We start from the raw sequence: 21,264 nt of genomic DNA, 5'->3' as shown, positions 1-21,264 counted from the left end.
GATCATCTTTTGGGGGTTGAACATATCAGATCAGAACAAATTATGGTTTTCGATCATTTTCTTAAGAGTTTTGCTATCCAGACCAGAGCTTGTATCTTTTAAAATAAAATAAAAAATAAAGAAAGAAACTTAATTCAAGAATGTATTTATTTGTTCTTTCAATACAACTCTGCAGACGATGATTGATAATGGAAACCAGGATTTTTTTTAAAATCACTAAATGAGTAGGGACATAGAGATGAACCAATTAGATAATACTCCTTTGTATTTGTATTTTCCTCGCAATAAGAAACTGTATATATTTTGATAAATAGACACAACTCTGTTCAGCAAATAGCTCTGTGTATTGTGAATTCTTGTGCAATTACAGATCTTTGCTGGAATGCCCAGTGGTCTCTAGATAAATTCCTTCACCCTCTATGGTAACAACTTGTCAGGTAGACTCATTTCCTGTTTTTATCTAAGCACTAAAAGAACAAGAATGACCTTTATGAGTTTGAGAGGAGTCACAGTATGATCCATATCTTAGTGTCAGCAACCTTTAAACACAAAAGACAATTTCAATGTTTATTTTTCTTAACTAAGTTCTGCTCATTCCAAAATGCACTTGGGCTTAAGTAGTTAGTAGCAGACAATAATTTAACACCAAAATCATGTTATTCTTACACGTATGTGAATTGCTTTTTCTTTAAAGAGCTTGGGTTTTAATTCTGCTAGAATTTCCTGTGTTCTTCCACAGCAGCGTCATAGGAAATCCTAGTGTTCTCAAGATTTCTTTCATTTCATTGCACCTGCTTTTCAGGATCAACAAGTTAGTTTACAAGCTTGAAATCTCAAGTTCAAAATACTCACTTGTGGGTGAAACAAGAATCCTGGAGAAGGTCTCAAGTATTTCTCTTTTAAAGCTTCAAGTGGGTCAGTTAGTTTTCTTTTCTCTACTCTGAAAGGTTAAAATTAGATTTTGGAGATGAATTAGTCTTACATATCAATCACTACATAATTACTGACATTTAAAGTAGCTAACAATAAAGCAAATGGTAGGTTTCTGGGAAGCACACTAATAAAAATAGAAGGATGCCTGTTCAGTTCATGAAGGATACTCATGGCACTTCTAAGTGCTCCTATTTATAATGGAAAAATTCCACCGAATGACTAGTAATGACAATGAGGAAATATGAAGAATGAGGAGTTAGTGAATTAGAGTCATTTGTCACAAATTCAGTACCTTTCCATTTGAAATGGAGAAAAGAGGAGGCCTTGGCAATTCTGAAGTCTTGAGAACAGAACTAATTTTAAACATGAAAAGCTATTTTTTTAACAAGAAGTTATCCCCCCCAAAAAAATTCATTTGTTTCTTCTATTTTTTCCCTTAATAGCAAGGGAGTTCCAAACATCCTATATGCCCTACTAGCCACACACACACACACACACACACACACACACACGTTCATATATACACACACAAACATGTACACATACACATTCTTTAGGTACCACCTGGTGATAAACTGAGCAGGTTAGAAGAGGATGATAAGGACTTTTTAAAGATAGGGAGAGACATGGGAGTATAAAATGTACCTATCCCTGTTGCTTCAGAAATATTTGCCACTCTATTTTGTATTAAGCACATAAGGAAAATGATATCATGAGTTACACTAAAGTATTTCTTCTACCAACTGCTGGTATTTTTCCTTTAAAAACTACTGAATGAGTATACCTGAAAAAATATAATTTAAATGAATAAAGATAGTTTCCACTTCGTAAAATTTTAAGTATGTCATGTTTTGTATATCCTATTTCACTTATTGAAGTAGGTGATATTGTATCCATTTTTTGGGTGGAGATAAAAGTTTAGGACAGGGGAAAGTGAGATTTCAGCCAGGTCCTGAAACTATAATTGGGATTTAGTCCGTTCATGATTTTGGTAAAATGACAGGCTTAGGACCTTAATCAAAACTGAAACATCAGAGAGAAGTTGGAGATGAAAGGAAGTAAGAGGAAGGTTAGGAGGTGACAGAGATGAGTCCAACGTACACATGGAGGAACTGGAAGCTGGTTTTGATTGAAAGGGTCTAAGAAGTTAAGAGAAATTATCTTCACAAAGGACTGAGAGATGCGTCATGCGGCTGGAAATATGACCTTACTGGAAATGTGTAACCTATAATCTACATGTATAATCCAAAAGGTATGTGTTTCCTTCTCCAGTACTGGGACTGCCATAGGATTTAAGATATAATCATAGGGAAAAGTCCCAAATATGGTCAAGATAGCACCCAGATATTTTTGTACTGTCTTATTATATTCCCTGTGTCATATTCAAATCAGAGTAACCCTGGTGGTGTTCCTTTATTTATGTGTTGTAGATGATATAAGCAGAAATAAGGACTTTTAGGGCCGGCACTGTCAGTAGGCTAAGCCTCTGCTTACAGCACTGACTTCCCTTATGGGCACCAGTTCTTGGCCCTTCTGCTCCTCTTCCGATCCAGCTCTCTGCTGTGGTCTGGGATAGCAGTAGAGATGGCCCAAGTCCTTGGCACCCTGCACCCATGTGGAAGACCCGGAAGAAGCTCCTGGCTTCAGATGGGCCCAGCTCCGGCCATTACAGCCATTTGGGGAGTGAACCACCAAATGGAAGACCTTGCTCCCGGTCTCTCCCTCTCTCTCTCTCTCTAATTCTACCTCTCAAATTTTTTTAAAAGGCTTTTACGTGAAAAGAATTTGCAGGTCTAGTGCCAATTAGATAAAAGGAATTTCATCAACAATGTCGAATGGATGAACAGCACAAAATCTTTTCTCCATAGAAAAGAATCAAGAAAAAATTTGAAAATACTCTCATTTTAAGTAAATTCAATAAAAATTACCTACAGATTCATTGAAGCTATGACTGTGTACAAGATTTGAATAAGATAGTAAGTGCAAAAAATGCTTATATTTTAAATGTTATAAATTCTTGTTTATATTTATTTTAAAAACTACTGAATGAGTATACTAGATATATTATTTATGTTATATTTATGTTATTAAATTGCTATTTATATCAATTAAAGAAAACTAAATTTTAAAAGCTAAATCACAGGCAGTCATTTGACCTAAGACACCAGTTAAGACTCCCATGCCCCATATCAAATTGCCTGCATTCAATTCCCAGCATGGACTTCAGATTCCAACTTCTTGCCAGTCTAGACTCTGGGAGGCGGCAGATGATAGCTCAGGTAGTTAGACATTGTCAATCATATGAGAGACCTGGACTGAGTACCTGGATCCCAGCTTTAACTTGGCTATAGCAGGCATATGTGGAGTGAACCAGCAACTGTAACTCTCTCTCTCTCTCTCTGTGTGTGTGTGTGTGTGTGTGTGTGTGTGAGAGAGAGAGAGAGAGAGAGAAATTGAAAGAAATAAGCTAAATCACTTTGAATGGTTAAGTAACTATTGCAGAATACTGCCTAAGAGGTATTTTATTAAATACGTAATTTCACCTAAAGAATTTTTGGATTCATAAACAAACCTGAATAATTAAGCCATTAAATATAGATTCTGGGCCCGGCATTGTGGCGTTGTGGGTGAACACGCCACCTGCAGTGCTGCATCCCATATGGGCTCTAGTTCAAGTCCTGGCTGCTCCACTTCTGATCTAGCTCTCTGCTAACGTGCTTGGAAAAGTAGTAGAAAATGGTCCAAGTCTTTGGGCCCCTGCACCCACATGGGAGACCTGGAAGAAGATCCAGGCTCCTGGCTTCATATGGGCCCTGCTCCGGCTGTTGTGGTCATTTGGAGAGTGAACCAATGGATGGAAGACCTCTCTCTCTCTCTCTTCCTTTCATATAAATAAATAAATCATTGTAAAAAATAGAGATTCTTTTAGGAGAACTACTCATGTTATATACAAAACAGATTTTTGTGATTAACATTACATTTACTTAGAGCTCTTAAGAAATCTATTGAGAAACAGAACAGATGCAAAGGATGTGTTGATGGGTTAACACAGAGTAGACTCTTGCATATAAAGGTACCCATACATGTTTGCATTAATCCTCCAGGAGTATCATTCTTCTGCCACTTGACAAATCACTTCAAATACAACTTTTACATATTTTCCACTCCAAAAAAACAATGTTTAAAAATAAATTTATTGTCATGGGAAAGAAATTCTGTTGGCTTATTCCAAACTCAGAGATATCCAAAAATGAGTCGAAACCTACAGAGCCAATTTTCTGAATTAAAAAAAAAAAAAAACAGATTTCACTAGATCAAACAACTTGACTCTCTCATAATAATAATAATAATAAAAAACCTTTTGGGGAAGATGGGAGTTTGTAGTGTTAAAACCACCTTTCGTATCTGCACTCACATTTCATCATCTCCTACTGGCCCTTACCTGTAAATAGGGTCCATAAAGAAAGGAGTGGGCCTGGCATGTTGCAAGGAACCATCTGAAGCTGGTCTTGATTCAACATTGTTGCCTTTCTTTTCCCCAAACACATGGTTTTTCCGAGGCTCAGTTAGCTTCGTCCCACTGGCTCTACTCCTACTGCCCATACTTAGATCCAGGGGCTGGTCTTGGCTTGTGGCAGGCGTGGCTGGAGGCTTGGAAGGGACTGGAGTCAAGGGCTTCTCATCCTTTCGTTTAGTGGTGAGATCAAAGGGGGACTCAGAGCTGCCCTTCTGCAGTTTCTTTACTTCATTTGGTGATTGGGGTTCCATTTTCAAAGGTAACGATCTCAAGTCTCTATCAGGAAATGGGTACATTGATTGAGAGAATGCTGGAAAAAATGGGAGGGGAAACATGGAAGGGTAAGGTAAAGCTCCAACTTTTTTGTCTTGCAGCCCCACCAGTCCTGTTGAACCAAAGTATTTTTCAGCAATAGAAGCAATAGCCTTTATAGAATCATTCACAGCTCCTGACACCGCAGTTTGCTCCTCTAAAGATGGTGAGAAAATGGAATGATTGCTGTATTCTTTCTTATTATTTATTGAAGCCAGATTCTGCAGAGGGCTTACTTTGTCTTTGAACATTTTACCATTTTCTTTAAATTTTTCTTTATCACTTTCAATGTCACTTTCCAGATCAGAGCCCGAGGTGGTTTCCAGGTCACTGCCACTTGGTGTACTGACATCATCAAGGTCACTACTCTCTGACTGGTCACTGATTTTCTCAAGGGGCCTCTCTTCAGAGGACCTCTCGGCCTGGAGCTCCACTGGCTTATTGTCCCCTACAGGTGGGTGTTTAGAGAGTGCCTTCAAAATATCCTGTGTAGCTGGCAGTATCTGAGGATGTGTCATGAGGGGACTTTGACTTTTGTTTGTCTGTTCAGTACTTGATAGTCCTTTAACAGGAGAACTAGCAGGTATCAAAGGAGGCCTGTGGTACAAGCCGGAAGGAAACAGACCAGGGAAGCTAAAAGAAAATCCAGGAGCTGTTGGAAAGGTAAGACCAGCAGGATGCCTATTGGCGCCAAAATAGTCAGCAAGGCCCGGGTTGGCATGACTCATATTAACCATGGACGTTTTATCCATAGCTGGGGTTCCAGGAAGTGAAATGCCTTGGCCAAAAAATCCACCTGCCGCAAAATGGTTCTTGCCCTCACAAAACCTCCTGTGTTTATTTAAGGAAGACGTAGTGCTGAACATTTGTCCACAGTCTTTGCACTTGATTTGGGTTCTGCAATCAGCATGCATGCGCTTATGTCGACAAAGGTTTGAAAACTGAGTATAGGATTTATGGCAGACCTCACCTGTGTGCAAACAACAAAAAAGAATCTCAGGCTTTATGGCAATTGCTTCTGAATTTAGCAAGTATCACAATTGGTTTACCCCAAATTTCAATTAAGAAGCCAGGAAAAGATATCGGGGGTACAATCTGGATGCTCCAAACACAGAAAACCCCCATTTTACTAGATTCCAAAGCAAGGCATCCAACCTGACAAATGTCTCCAGGCAGCACAAATATTCCATATATATATATATATATATTTAAAGATTTTGTCATTCCCCCACTGCACAATATTTTGCATAATATTTGTGTATTTAAATCTTTCCGAAAAAGTCAAATTCCAGCATGCACTGACTCCCCACCCAATAATGACACTAATAGAATCTTTAAAAAAAATCACAAGTCTTAAGATATATTAGGTATGAAGCATAAAAGGAACCCTTTTAATTTTAGACAAGTTAAAGAATTCTACATCGTAGGACCCAAGACAAAATAGAACGGCCTTTCCCTCATCCAGAAATTTCACTTTAATACCTCTCCCCTTGAAGAGAATATCTGTGCCTGCTCTACTGTTATTTAATTAGCATTATATCATACACTCTCATCATTCACACATCAAAGCCACATAACAATGCACATTGTGTATTCTGAGACTTTTTTTAACAATCATTTTCATGATTTGAGAAAGACTGACATAATTTACAATGGCTCTATTTTAAGCCTGCAAAGGAAACTAAATTGAATGTAGCCCATCCTGCATTGCTGGTTCCCATGAACTATGATCACGTCCTCTGACTTCCCCTCACACCAGTGGCTGTGCTAATCTTCCTGCATTTATGAAACCCCCGTTCCTGGGAAACATGTCCACTGTTGTCCTATCTTCACCCGTTATCTCAGGCCTTGACTTCTATGTGTGACAGCCAACTGTGGTAAGCAGGGGAGAGGGCTGGGAGTGCTCCAATCCAGCAAGGACGACGCAGCAGTGGGTACGGCTGTGAAATAGCCCCCTTTGCCAGGAATTTACCAAGAAAGTGGAATGTCTTTCTTCTTCATGGATGTGTCATCAGATCTAAGCATATTTTAAGACCAAACTTTGCAACCCCGAAGGATTCCCTTGCTAAGAAAGAATCCCACTCACTTCACAGGTCAGCAGGCTTATGATATCTGTTTCAAAGTATCGTATTTTATTTTATTTTCCTTTGCTGTAAATGAGCTAATCGTCCATGTGAGTTTACTTTAATGTTTCTGTGCATGTTTAATACATGCAGAAACAACATATACTCTGTTGGCCATTCCTGAAACACATTTATTTTAAGAAATTAAATGGAAGACAAAATGCCCTGTGTATTGTGGCACACGATGACTGCCTGGAAGTGCAGAATGGTTGAGCTCCTGAGTCAAAGCGTTAATAATCAGAACATAAACACCATGCAAAAGAGATTTTATAGACCTTCCTCAAGAAAAACGCACCAAGAAAACGCATGCAAACAGGAACTAACAATTGATTTCTTATCTATTTCTTTTACTGCTAAAGTTAAATTATGTTGCTATATACATCAAGGGTGCTTGGTTATTTTAAAGGAGCCTTCTTAAAAAGATGATTCTTAACCCTTTAGAGGTTGTCTCATGCATTTTAATAGGAAAAGATGATGTGATTTCTTCTTTAATCATTCTTCCAGAATATACTGGCCAGGGTTCTGTTTTAAAAGTTTGTACTACTTAACCTACACTATAACTATGCATACTATTTAAATTCTTTGATACACTAATTAAAATCGCATGATGCAGAGGGAAAACACCACGACTTTTGCTAGACACACTATACTAATTCCACTATGAATTATAACCAAAAAAAGAGTAAATAAAAGATTATTGGGATTACAAAAATGCGCTCATTAAGAAAGCAACATCTCTTCCCTGGGCATTGGAAAGGTATCTAGGATATGTCTTCGTGGGCTTTCAACCAAAGCATTAAGTATTTGAAAGGGCTACAACTTTTGCAAGGCAATATGGCTCTATACTCTTGTTTCTTGGAGTTGCCTGGCTTTAAGAAAACCAAGCACTTTTTCTGTGCTGGAGAAACAGATGCTGCATTTGACTTCCCCGGCTCTATCCTTTGTTACACGGATGAGTGGCTTTTGTGTCTGGTCACAAGAACACAGAATCTGGGATGTTTCCTTAGGCAGAGCACTTGAAGGGCTGGCCTGGTACACCACAAACCGCCAGGCCTCCAGGTAAACTGGTTCCAATGCTGTTGAAGTCTACACTCTATTGTAATTCTCTCAGTAATAAGGAATTAGCCAGCAGTTAATGTTGCATTTTTCTGCTTATTAAACAAATTAAGAGGTATTTTGAATCTATTCAGTCTATTAGAGCATGTGGTTTCTATTTGCGAGGCTGGAGGTTTCTGTAAAGGCAGTGAGTGATTACCTTCGCACGGGTGACTTTGGGCTCGGCTTGGGGGCACACTGTAATAAGAGACAGTTGCCATAAACACACCAGTGGGGGTAAAGCGTGGTGTGTGGCCTTCTGGTGCGAAACAGATACCAGCTCTAGGTGAACCTCCTCCACACCAACTCCTGATCCTCAAACTCTTTTGTTCTGAAATGACACGGCTATTATTCATAATTACTCCACGGGTCTCTGTCAGATTTTGTATTTGAAGAATGCCATCTGCTATTTAAATTTGCCAATAATTACTGAAAACATATTCATGGGAAATATGTTATGCAATCTGATTGGAAAGGGATACCCTATGGCGCTTTAAATTGAAACATTTGACTTTAACACAATTAAAATTCCAGATCCCAGAACCTCAGATGACAGGGGCTCATGTTTTCTGACATTTATTTTAAACAATACAGAAAGCATTAAATGAGTAATCAGCATTGTGGTCTATTCTACTCCTTTTCTCATCAAAACATAATAAAACTTACTAAAATTTATTTCTGAGAAATCAGAAACAAATGAACTACTTGATACTGTATGCCTGCAGCATTTTCATGGACATATTTAGGACATTACCACGTAGACTCAGGAATCCTTTTTTGAGACAAGAAGTCTAAAATTCCTATTGTATACTTTACTTCCTGTGACTTTCAACAGAGCTTTCCCAAGGGAGATTAGAGCACCCTTTTATTTATCTACCAGTCCTCTCACTCCACCCAGGGACTAGAAGAACAGGCAAGCAAAACAAGACTCCTAGTGTAAGCTGAGAAAAGAAAGAACAACTCTTTTGGTGCTTGGAAGCACAAAAAAAGGCTGTGTCCAGGGCAAAGAAGTAGAGAGTGAGTCTCTGGCATCTCGCTGTTGGCACTGAAATTAAGTTTCCCCCTTAAGGTCCTGTAGTAGTGTCTCATATACCTCCTACAAACCATCAGGTATTTGTTAGAAAAACTGTTTTTCAAGAGGTTCCCAAATGATAGGTTTGGCCAAGTGCTGAACAGGCTTCAACCAATTCTATGTGTATCTGGATCCAAAATCAGTCTTGAAGTTTGCAGCACAACTCAATGAGTCACTGTATTTATACGTCCAGCCGAGCAATGGATCAAAAGCAGCCCAGCGCTGTTGCCCAGATGGACTAAAATCTACCGATTTTCCAGTGCAACAAACACAGAGCACAGGAGTGAGTGGACGGAGGCAAAGCAAATGAAGACTGAGTTTTACTTTATTTGAAGTATGGTACTAAAGTGCTCTGTACAGAGGTGTGCTAAGTAACTGGTCAGATTGCATGTCCCCCGCATGCACACTGCCTGTAAATTTGCTTTAGCGCAGTGAGTAAGAGAAGCAGCGTGTCCACCATCAAAGGGAAAATGTTCTGCTTTTCAAGTAACAGAACTACTGATCCGCAGCCCGTGACCAGTGACGATGGGTAGATTAAAGAGCATTTTATTCACCCTCTCTCCGCACACAAACACGCACACACCAAGTCAGACGGCTACTTGCCAGGTGGGATTCTTCCAGCTCTTTCTGATCCAGAACAGGTTTTTAATCACTTCATCGCGTTTATCACTTCATCTTGCTATTTGCCATTTTACGAAGCCAGGAACATTTACAGTGTGAGACAAATCTGGTTGTCTCTATTAAACCCTACAACCCAGCAAGCTTTCCTTTCATTCTTTAATGACTTCTCTTTTCTCTCCCTGTTATTTATTTCATCTAAAGAAAAACACCCCAGAGATCATGAACAAAAATACCACAGATCTGGGTATCGAAGATTTTTTTTCTTTTGGTCCTAGAAAATAGCCCTACTGCACGGACCAAAAATACCAAATACCGGCGAGTCCCCTAATGGCCACGTGCGGCCATTCTGATGGTCGCAGTTCTTGTGGAGGGAAGACAGATGCGGGAAGGAGGGCTGGAGCGTTAAGCACTTACAGATGAACGGCTTCACACTGCTGTGGATGTGCTTGTGTTGTTTGAGGCCTGACGACGTGGCAAAGGTTTTGCCACACTCCGGGCACGCGTGGGCCCGGGCGCCGACATGCTGGGAGCGAATGTGCCGCTGCAGGTTGCTAGGGTCCGTGAAAACCTGCTAGGAAATGAGTACTGATTAATCAGGAAACTTCACCCAAGACCCAGGAAAGGAGGCCAGGGTGATGCAGAAGGAATTCTGTGCACCCGTTTGTTGTTCCCAAAGAGCAAGTGAGAGTCCTGTCTCCAAAGTATTCTCCCATCCCAGCAAGAATTATAAAGTATTCAGCTCATGGGAAAAAAATAAAATAAAATAAAAAATAAAATAAAGTATTCAGCTCTATCTTCTTAGCATGGAGTATCCACTGCTATCAGTTGAACACGAATAGAATGAATGGTGCTTTAGGCCATGTTCAAGGTCTCTTTGATTCCACTTAAGAGTGTGCATCAGTATTGCTGCAAATATAGTTTTGTAAAATTTTGTTTTATACTGTTGTGAAACTGATTACTCCCACTAAACTAGGGTCTTTTTGCTTTTTAATTGTTAAGCTTCTTATTCAGTGAAGTTTGAAGCCTATTTGATGTAGTTTTAAAATATGTTATCTCAAAAACTAAAAAAAAAAAAAAACAAAAAAAAAAACAAACAAACAGAAAGAAAGGGGGAAGGAAAGAGAGAGAGGGGGAGGAAGGGAATACCAATATGTTGTAAAAATTGTATCTACAAATCACCTTGAATGTTAAAAACTAATTAAAAATCAAAATGTGAACAAAAAGAATGCCTGGAGAGGAATAACAAAACCACAGCCACGCTATGATTACAACTGGCATGTTTCTTCTACTCTTTAAAGAAAGATATATTATACACAAAAGTTGGGAGATTTTTAAACTAAAATACTTCAAAGATATCTGAACAGTTTCCCAAACTCTGTGTTACAGTAAGTTACCAGCAAGCTAAAGTTATTTCTTTGGCCACTGTACTGAAAAAAATGAAAGAAAAGAAAAGAGAAGGGGAGGGAAGGAGAGGGGAGAGGAGGGGAGAGGAAGAGAGAGGAGGGGAAAAGAAAGGAGAGGAGAGGAAAGGAGAGAAAAGAGGAGGGGAGGGGAGGGGAGGGGAGGGCAGGGGAGGGGAGTCAACCAACATATCCAAGAGCAAAATACACTAAAACCTAATTTCCAATGCTACCATTTCAATCGACATAAGAAAAGGCACTCAGCTGCTACAAAAAGTTTTTGACGATAGAAAGCAACTTTAATGATACCTGCACATCTTTGAGTTCAATTAAGAAACACCGAAATCAAAGATGTGAATTACTCTTGCTGTAGTTCACAGTTCTGGTCCAAGTAGGATACATGCGTTCCACCCTTATTTTATGTCAGTACTGGCTACTCAGACAGAGGATCGAAACTTTTTAATTAGAACCATATCGTGATTTATTGTGAGGACTTAGGTGGAAAAATCTGCAAATGCAGGAGTCTCCCATTCTTTCTCAGTAGGCATTCAGAAACTGTACGTGACTTCCTCACACACTGCTATTAAAAGAAATCAGTAATGTGCATTGGATAAAATTTTCATTCCCCGTAAGGCTATAAAACAACCCCATGCTGGCAAGTCAGTAGCGGAACCAGGAATTTACCAAGGATGTCTGACACCTAGTTCTGGAACTCGCCATTAAGCCTCACTTCCTCCCTTACAAAAATAAAAGGATACCCACTAAGTGTTTTTATACACTCTACTAATGCCTTTTAGCATACAACACTCAGGCTACTTTTCTCAAGATATTTATAGTTTCCCCTCTCAAGGCTTGTTTTTATATATCGTAACAAGTGATGGATTAAGAAAGAGCAAGATGACAGAGAGAGGCCAAGCAGCCTGCAAATTCACTGTACCTTGGCACAGTTTTCACATTCATAGTGCTTTCCACTGTCATGTGACATCTGGTGGCGAATTAAATTGGACTTCCAGTTAAATGCCTTGGGACACTGATCACACTTGTATTCTCTCTCTTCTGTATGTGACAACATGTGTTTCTCCAGGCTGTTAAGAGAACAACTGATTTTAATAAGACACAGTGACAACAGATAGATCCAATTTTAAAAAAAATAATTTTATTACTAACCCAACCGGTAATTATGGAAATAAGGAGTAAGAGTTGAGATGAGAAGGAGGAAAGAGAAGAAACAGGCTTGTGATGGACAAAACTACATTTTAGGTTTCCTAAACTGCATCTCCCACTAATGTAGAAATGTACTGCTGTTGTTAGAAAATAAATCTGGGACAGCTAGCAGGGATTATCTGTCAAGCTAGGAGCATGGTAAACAACATGCCATTTCTCCAGTTCTAGATTCCTTACACAATTCTAAAACAGCACATAGTGATAACACCCACTTAATTCAAATGCTCAAACAGAAAATGTTAAAAAAAAATGCTAAGAACATGCAGGTAGGTATACTGTTTAATGTACATAACCTCTAAATTCATAAAAGGTACTGTTGTTTGTATAAGTGTCACCCATGTGAAAATGATCTACAAGCTAATTGTTCAACAAGCAGCTTCCCAATTTGCCCCTTGGATGGATGGATGGATGGATGGACAGACAGTTGCAAGGATATGCATGTATATGTATATACACATATATATGCACACACACTAATAAAGATGGGTGTGTAGAATGATAAATATAATGCATGAATTAAGGAGAAGAGTGTATAATATTTCAAGCAGATACATTATTAAGGCCTCTAAAAATAAGGCAGGTTTAGAAATTTCTCAAAAGGATAGTCTTAAAGCTTAGAACAATTTTTCCTTCTCAGATTTTCCCCCCTTTCTGAAATATGCATGAATATAATGAAAAACAAATATTACAGATAATGGATTACGGTGATAATCAAAAGAAATCTGATTTTTTGCTGATTAAATGCACAGACATGAAACATAACAGGATACTACCCCCAAGTACACAAGGAACCTGTGCCCCCAAGTCAAGTAACCAGGATTTCTCCTTGGAGAAAGAGCCTATTTAAATCTGATGCACAAAATATATGAGTTTTGAACACCCTGCATTGAAAAAAATGAGAAAGTTATAGATCATGTAAAAAAAATTAGGGTGCCAACTCAAACAGACCCAAAGTGGGTAAGCTAAACACCAATGAGAGTAAGTCTTTTAACAACAAAGATATTCAAAACACACAAACAGAACCTCACCGGTCACTCTCACAGTATAGATGCTGGGAAGCCAGATCATTATTTGAAAACCGGTAAATAAAAGGAGACAAGGCAGTGCACATGCCCTGCTTTGCCAATATGAACTGAACTTTGGGGTAACCAGACAGACAAGAAAGGACAGTTTCTCTACACAGAATTAATATGAACAATAAATGATGAAAGAAAGATAGGACTAGAATATGTTCAGTTTGCAGCCCCTGAAGGATTAAGGAGCACAGGAAGTCCACTATGTGTCTCCTGATGCAAACAAACGACATTATCAGTGAAATGTTCTTATGAAAACATTGAGCATAAATCCTAACTAGGCTTGGGATATAACTATGAGTTTATAGGAAATAGAGGGAATGAAGGTGTTAAACAACTGCAAGGGGATACAAACAGGAGAATCCAGACTGGAGGAAATGCTATGGGAAAGATAATTCAGTTTCTTCTATCATCTTCTATAAATATATTGTAATGAGAGAGAGAGAGAGATGCCTGGGGGAAATCTTCAGATAAAAATAGACAAAAGGGGCTTGTTGACCTATTGCTATGTATGGACTTTATATGGGTCTTAATTCAAACCAAAAACTCAAAAGTCACGAGATAGTTGGGGAAACTTGAACTTTGACTGAATATTTGATAATGTTAAGGAATTATGATTTTTGAAAGTGTGGTGTTGACCTTACGTTGTAAGAGTCCTTGCTTTCTACAGACACATACTGAACCATTTATAAATAAAATGATATAATGTCCAAAATTTGGTTCAAATAATCCAAAACAGGTACAGCTGAGACAAGATTGACCTTGTGTGATAATTACTGATGCTATACATATGGGCTTTTGTTTTTAACTTCTCTCTAGCTTTGTGTGTAGTTGAAACTTTCCATAACAAAAAGTTATCTTAAAAAAAAACTACTAAATATGTAAGTTCTGGTTTTCTCCACGCTTTCTTTATCTGTGAGATAAAGGCTAAATTTGAAAATCAATTAAGAACTTTGTGTGCCTAGAATATGTTACCATTGTGGCTGTGCGGACTAGGAGAGTGGGAGTCTGGGTAAGAAAATGAAGTAGCCAGTCTCATATCTCAGTAAATTAGAAGTGCCTTTCCCCCACTTTTTCTCTAACCCAGCTTCCTCCCTACAGCTCTGTTCATATTGGCACATGAACTTATTTTTCCTGCCCATGAGTCAGTCGAGTTGGAAGCACTATTCTATTTGAGCACAAGTGGTGATATCTCCATGAACACAAGGTACCAGGAGAGTACAGGTGTGTGTAGTCATAAGAGAGGCCCTATCTTCATCTGTTATATGTAATCCTCTGTTTGTTACAGAAGTTGAAATGTTAATAAAAGAGTTAAGAGAAAGATACCAGCAACTGCAGTTGAGGGGCATCCTCCAAAATCAGAGCACAGACTGTAATTCTCACTGTCCAACCCTGACAACCCAAGAAAGCAAGACGTTCCACGAAATATATTCCAATGTGCCATATGTCAAATCATAAACTCTGAAATCTAGAGGCAAAAGATCGGCTTCTGTTCAGTCTTGCTTTTTTCCAATAACTGCAAGGGTATGGTTTAGCTTTAGGAGTGTATTTTGAGTGCACGTCAATGGGAGGAGTGAGAAGAACAAAGCAAGGGAAATTTTCCCTTCTTTGCTTCCCATAGTCTATCAGAAGATCCACATTGTTCCACGGCATCACAGCTGTCAGTGAGTCAGTGTTAAAAAGAAAAAAAGTAATAAAGTTGCTCTCACAAAAGCAAATGTGTATTGCTTTCATAATCAGAAACAATTCAATCCATCGTTAGTGAGACTTTTCCACTTTTCACAGAATTTAACCTCAATTTATAGAGTTTTGCTCAGCACGCTGAGCTCTTTTCATCTCTTGCATACATCAGTCTTCACTGATTTCTTGTTCTCTTTTACATTCTTTTTTCAAGATTTTACATAGAAGATACAGAACAGAATATATTGTGTCAAGAAATGAATTTTCATTTGTTTAAAATATAAAGTAATGTTACAGTATTCAATAGAGTGGAAAGTGTTCAGGGAATGTATGTTAAACATGTGGCTAAACTATACATATATATATATATATATATATATATAATTCATAACCAAAAACATGACCTGAGGACTGACTGACATCCAGATGCCTATGAGATGCTTCATCCATCTAACTGGGCCACCATTAAGTACATTTTGAGAGTTAACCCAGTGCCAGATAATTGGGTTTCTTTACTGTTTTCCACTGACTATCTGACTGAATCAACTACACTGACAGTTGGTTTCAGCAACAGGCTGTGTTGACTCGAGCTTAAGCATAATTTTCCAAGGAGGCAGATTAAGCTTTCTCCACCTACAACGTGCTGCTCAACAATACTAGGAGGAAGTCAGAATTACATTTTAGTGTTTAGTCTGTCAATGTTTGCTTTATAATGCTGTCCATTATTTATGATAATATAATTAAAGGAAATATACTGAATTTTTAATGCCAGAGATATCGCTTTACAGTGTAAATACTTTTCTGACTCTTGGCATGTATTAGTTTCATTTTGCTTGTTAATCTGGGCATGATAATATTAAGGGGACATGCTGTTACTTTTTTTTTTATTAGAAATCCATGTATTACCAAGCATATATAATAGACTTATTCAGTTTGCAGGTTTATAGTAAGTAGCAGAGATGAGTCTTAAGAGTGCTTGGAAAGCCCTCTTATCCCCCAAAATGTTTTCTAATAACTAAATTAGACCTGAATTTTCAAAGCCAGAGATTCATTCTTTCATTTCAGTCTCTTTAAGGAAGGGATTATATGTGATGCCTGTTCGGTTATTTGCACCTTAAAGTAAATGACCATGATATGAAATCCTTTCTTAAAGAGGATGTAGGCAATCAGTCGAGTGAAAAGGAGAGCGAGAAGGAGCCACCAAGGAAGGAATGGAAACCGAATGGTTAAGTGGATGAGGTGGAGTGTCAAAGATAAACTTTGAGTAATTCTCATTCTTGATATACTACCATTCCCATTTAAATACAATGTTGCTATGTTCTCTTCAAATTCTGATTACAAGTTCCAAGGATCATTTCTAGATTAAAAATTGAAATAGTAAATTCAATTATTAAAACTGTTTGTAGACCAAGGCAAAAACCATTAGGTAGAAACAAGCAAACAAAAAACCTATTCACTATTTGTGTAGTTTTCTGAACCTAAAGACCATTTTGTATCATAACTATTAACATGATTTTTAAAGGGAGGTTATAGGATTCTCTTTAACAGAAATTTTTTAAATGTTCTCAAATTAGAGTCAAAGGGCTATAAAAGGTTAATACATAACTGAGATACAATTTTGATTTTTTTAAAAAAATAAGTACCTAAGGATTATTCCCTTTAGATTATTACATTCATTTTTTTTTCCTTTTAAGAAATTCAACAATTTAGGAACTAGAATATGGATTTCTTATTTTTTCATAGATGTGCAGTTTACACAGTTGAAATTAAACCTATGAGCTACACTGCTCAATCAAAATATCACCTGATAGGGCAGGTAATTGGTGCAGGGATAAAGATCTCCACTTGGGACACCTACATCCATTATCAGAGTGCCTGGGATTGAGTCCTGCCTCCACTGCTACTAATGCACACCCTGAGCGACAGCAGGTGATGGCTCAAGTGCTTGGGTCTTTGCCACCCACGTGGAGAGTTACATTGAGTTCCAGGCTCCTGACTTCAGACTGGCCCAGCTCTGTGTGTGGTGGGCATTTGAGGAATGAACCAGAGGATGAAGATCTCTCTGTCTGTTTCTGTCTCTCCGCCTTTCGAATAAAATGAAAATAAATATAATTTTTAAAGATCATCTGTCAATTTGTGAGTATCATATCTACTCTTTTTTCATCATCTAAATGTTCCTAGAGATTGCTTTACTGTTTCTTGGCATACAAGTACTAAATCCATCATTTCCATTCCACATTCTTGTTGTTTTCTCAGTTATGATTTACTGGAAAGATAAGCCTTCAGTTCCCAATAACATTATCCACATAATACTATAGCATATTATTTTCTATCTTACATCAAATTTTGCTGTAAATATTTTACAGATGAGAACTTCCAGGGAACAATGGTTTCTGAATATGCCAGTAGCACATTTGTCTGGCTCATCACAGTTTCAAATTTCCCAGCCACATAGATTTTCAACATTCAGCACACCATTTTATGGCAGAGTAAATACACAAGGATTGTGGTGCAACATGCCATCTCTAACCTTTGCAAATCAGGAAAAACTTGGTCACATTCCTTACACTCCTGGATGGCATGTATCTCTCGGAGGTCATTCTCACTTTCAAGTTTCTGCTGAAAGTCCTCTTCCACCATGGAGAACGCAGAGTGAGGCGTACTGCATGGGAACTTTTGGTGATCTGCTAGTTCAGCCTTGGATTCAAAGAGCTGATCACAGTCCTCACAGCGATACTGCCGTTCTTCTGTGAAAAACAATTCAGTTGTTACTAGGAGTGGGTAGCCACCACAAACTTACAAAAGACATACTGGAAATCAATTGACTGTCATTTCTACCACACCAATTTTTAACATGGAATAAAAAGATCACAGGTAAAGGACCCAGGCTAGAACTGAAACAATTAGTGATTATTGCGGCTGTAGCACAATTCCCTTGATCAGACAACACTTTCTAAACTTTTATAGGTTCAGAGGACATGGAAAGTAACAATTACCACTTACGGATCATCGTCAACCCAATGCACAGATTACTGGTATTCCTTAAAATATGAGTATGAGCAATTTTAAGTCCTACTGTCATCCCAATATTCAGATGATGATATTGAGGCTCAGAGAAGTTAAATAATCACAGAGTACTGAGCTAAGTGGTAGTGTCAGGATTCAAACCTATCTCTTCCCCCATACACTTCTTCCTGTGCCATGGTACCTGTCGGGCACATGGGACAGAGTCTGTTTCTGAGCCATGCCTAAGATTGGTTAACATCAGTAAACTGGGGATGCTGTAACATGTCTCATCACTTATAATGGGGCACAGGATGTTTTTAGGACCCTTCTAGGCCAATTCATATCACCCCAAGGTCAGGCGCTAACTGGCACAGCTTTGTTAAATGGCAAACATACTGTGATTTGCTCTTCAAATCAATAAGATAAATAAATGGCAGTAGTGGCAACTAAAGATAACAAGGTTATAAAGCATCAGCTGGGGGTGGCGCTCCTTCCATTCTTTCCATTTCAATAGCTTTTAGCCCACTCATGAGACCACATTCTGCACAGGTCACACAGATACAATCACAGAAGTCTTGAAAACAGCTCACAATGCTGCAAAACACCCCAAGCAAACAGTATGACATAGTATCCCTGTTCTGCAGAACTGGACAAGGAAGATGTTACTCTTCAATTGTTTACTGGGGAAATGTTTTCAAGGAAACATTTTAGTCACCCACCAAATGCTGGGTATTTTGCTCCAGAAGGAACTGTAAGAAACTCAAGGGGATACACTTGTGAACAGACTGCAATACATTTTATGACCAATGCATGCACAGGACCCAGGGGAGCCCAGGCGAACCTGCCTAATCCATCTAATCCAGGGGAAAGAGGTTCAGAAAGGCTTTGAAAGGAGTAAGAACCAGCCAGGTGACATGGGGTGGGGGTGTATTTCTGGCTGCAGGAAGAGCATGAACCAACGACCGATAAGAGGAAGAACACGGCACATTCAGAGAATGGTGGAGCTACAATGAACTGTGACAGATGTATAGGGTGCATGCAGGGGAGGAATGGGATAGAAGTCAGAGAGGGTGGCAAGTCACTAGGGACTTTGTAAGTTCCCACTAAAAAGGGAATGGAAAGCCACTAACAGATAGAAAAGGAGGGACACATGCAGACTTAGAAGACTTCCCCCTGGCTCCAGTGTGTGAAACCAAGCCGAAAAGCCACATGGGACACAGCTGCTGGAATCCATGTAAGCTCTGGATGTAGCTTACTAATACAGAGGCCAGAAACGTAAAGCAGTGTGTATGTTGATTCAGTGTCAACTTTGTCTGTACAGGGTTAAGGAAGATGAAAGTATTCTAGAATAACTCACTTCAGCTGGAAAGACAGGAATTCTCAATGATGTAGCTAATTAAGAGAAATGTTTCCTGTTGCCTGTAATTCTATTCATATATTTAAGATCTATTTTTAGGTCCTCAGCCAGGAATCTGAACATAAACAGAACCCCAGGCCACATGATACATGAGAAAGGAAAAGGTGGTAAAGACAGCAAAGACCTCCATGCAAATGCTGGCTCCACTGCTTACTAACCTCACGGTGGTGAACTTATTTAGCTTCAGTTTGCTTCGGTTTATCTACCTGTAAAATGGATATAATTCCTTTTTCACAGGCTTGATCTATGTACAAAGATTACGTGAGATGATATATGAACAGCGTATATTAATATTAGCACATAGTAGGTATGCAATGCATGTGTTTTATTTTCTCTTTCTGAAGAAAAGTTGAATCCTAGCCATATAAAATCAAAATGCCATTTAAACACTATAAGCATTATATATAACATATATAGTATATGTGAGGATAAGGATGATGCACGGACAACAGAAAGCAACTGATGGGTTCAAGAGTATTATAAAAGAATGTAATTTATGAATGGCAGTCCTAAAAGAATAATCACTTCTATTCAGGACTCTGGGAAGTACTAAAGTAATCATCTACATTTGAAAAACTAATTGCCTGAAAACCTTTTTAAAATCTAACCTTTACAGATGAAAGATGCACTGCACCAGAGAGGACACTGCATTTATTTCATCATCTAAGCACTGTCCACTGCCAAAGAGCTCCATCCCACGGAGCCAGAAGCCCCACTTAGGTTCACTCTACCTTCCAGAATAGACATCCTAGGGCTCTAAAGTCATTTACATGTCAGAGCTACTCAGAAGAAAATAAATACCAAAAGACTCCTGAAAATTCAACTAGTAGGACCTGCCAAGAGGCAGAAGGCACTTCAGGCCAAAAGAATACAGTGTTCAAGTAAAGAAAAAGCTAATAATGGCAGCATCCTTCACTGGAGGTACAGAGGCAAAAGCTCCAGAAGACGCAGGGCTACAAGGACGGAGGATGGAGGATGGCGTGATCGCTACCTCCCGGTGGTCCTTCCAACTACAAACACTCTGAAGACACCATTAGATTATGTTGAACCAAATCACATTATAGTAGGAGAAATAAATAGAAGGCAGAAAGAAAAACATATTGAATTTTCATCTCCATGATGCAAATCACTACAGTTTTCTCTTAATGTTACTTGAACATACATGACTAACAAATATTATTATACCTGATCCTCCATTCTGTTGATTTAGAACAGGCCTCTGGCAATTAAAAATTCCCCTACCTCTAAAAATTCCTCATGTATATTTTTTTCCCAGTGCCCTCCTCTTTCCATATGGCCACGGTGATAAGGATTTTACTCCAGTTACTTTTCCCAATAACAGAACATAAGGTGGATGCAATACCTGCTAGATTGAGGAAAGCTCAAAATGGAGCTCCTGTAGTAACTCGTAATCACCGCAAGGATTCTCAGCAGGGCCTACAGTGCTGTTTCGGTTGAATATTCAAACTTCCAGGGCAGGTATCTGACCTAGTATTTGGGATCCTGCATCCCATGTCAGAGTGCCTGGGATCTGGCTCCTGACTCCAGCTTCCTGCTAATGCAGGCTTGCAAAGCAAGAGGTGATGGCTCAAGTAATTAAGTTCCTGCCACCCACACTGGAGACCTGGATTGAGTTCCAGGCTCCCTGCTTCAGATTGACCCAGCTATTGTGGGTATTTGAGGAATGAATCCGTGGATGGCAGAACTCTCTCTCTCTCTCTCTTTTGCTCTCTCCGCCTCTCAAGTAACTTTTATTTTAAATGCTCAAATTTCCTTTGACCTCTACTTCAA

General features: G+C 38.8%; 1 protein-coding gene across 48 annotated transcripts in view; it reads right to left on the bottom strand.

Annotated features, from left to right (window-relative positions):
- MECOM (MDS1 and EVI1 complex locus) overlaps window positions 1-21,264 on the bottom strand; it is a 591,497-nt gene that overhangs the window by 28,181 nt on the left and 542,052 nt on the right. For 16 of the 48 annotated variants that reach the window (XM_070072544.2, XM_089330972.1, XM_070072546.2 and 13 more), the window contains 5 exons: window positions 17,581-17,797; window positions 12,011-12,158; window positions 10,088-10,244; window positions 4,376-5,732; window positions 853-940 (listed from right to left, as the gene is read on the bottom strand). In XM_070072544.2, coding sequence (XP_069928645.1) covers window positions 853-940; window positions 4,376-5,732; window positions 10,088-10,244; window positions 12,011-12,158; window positions 17,581-17,797 — 1,967 coding nt within the window. Of the gene's footprint in view, window positions 1-852; window positions 941-4,370; window positions 5,733-10,087; window positions 10,245-12,010; window positions 12,159-17,580; window positions 17,798-21,264 lie in introns of those variants that run through there. The other 32 variants (XM_070072545.2, XM_089330973.1, XM_070072547.2 and 29 more) reach the window with 4 other exon arrangements.

The sequence above is a fragment of the Oryctolagus cuniculus genome, chromosome 4, assembly GCF_051225735.1.
Source record: "Oryctolagus cuniculus isolate XC-2025 breed Fujian yellow rabbit chromosome 4, ASM5122573v1, whole genome shotgun sequence".
NCBI lineage: Eukaryota > Metazoa > Chordata > Mammalia > Lagomorpha > Leporidae > Oryctolagus > Oryctolagus cuniculus.
Note: the sequence above shows the minus strand (reverse complement) of the source record. Positions and strands in the feature narration are given on the sequence as shown.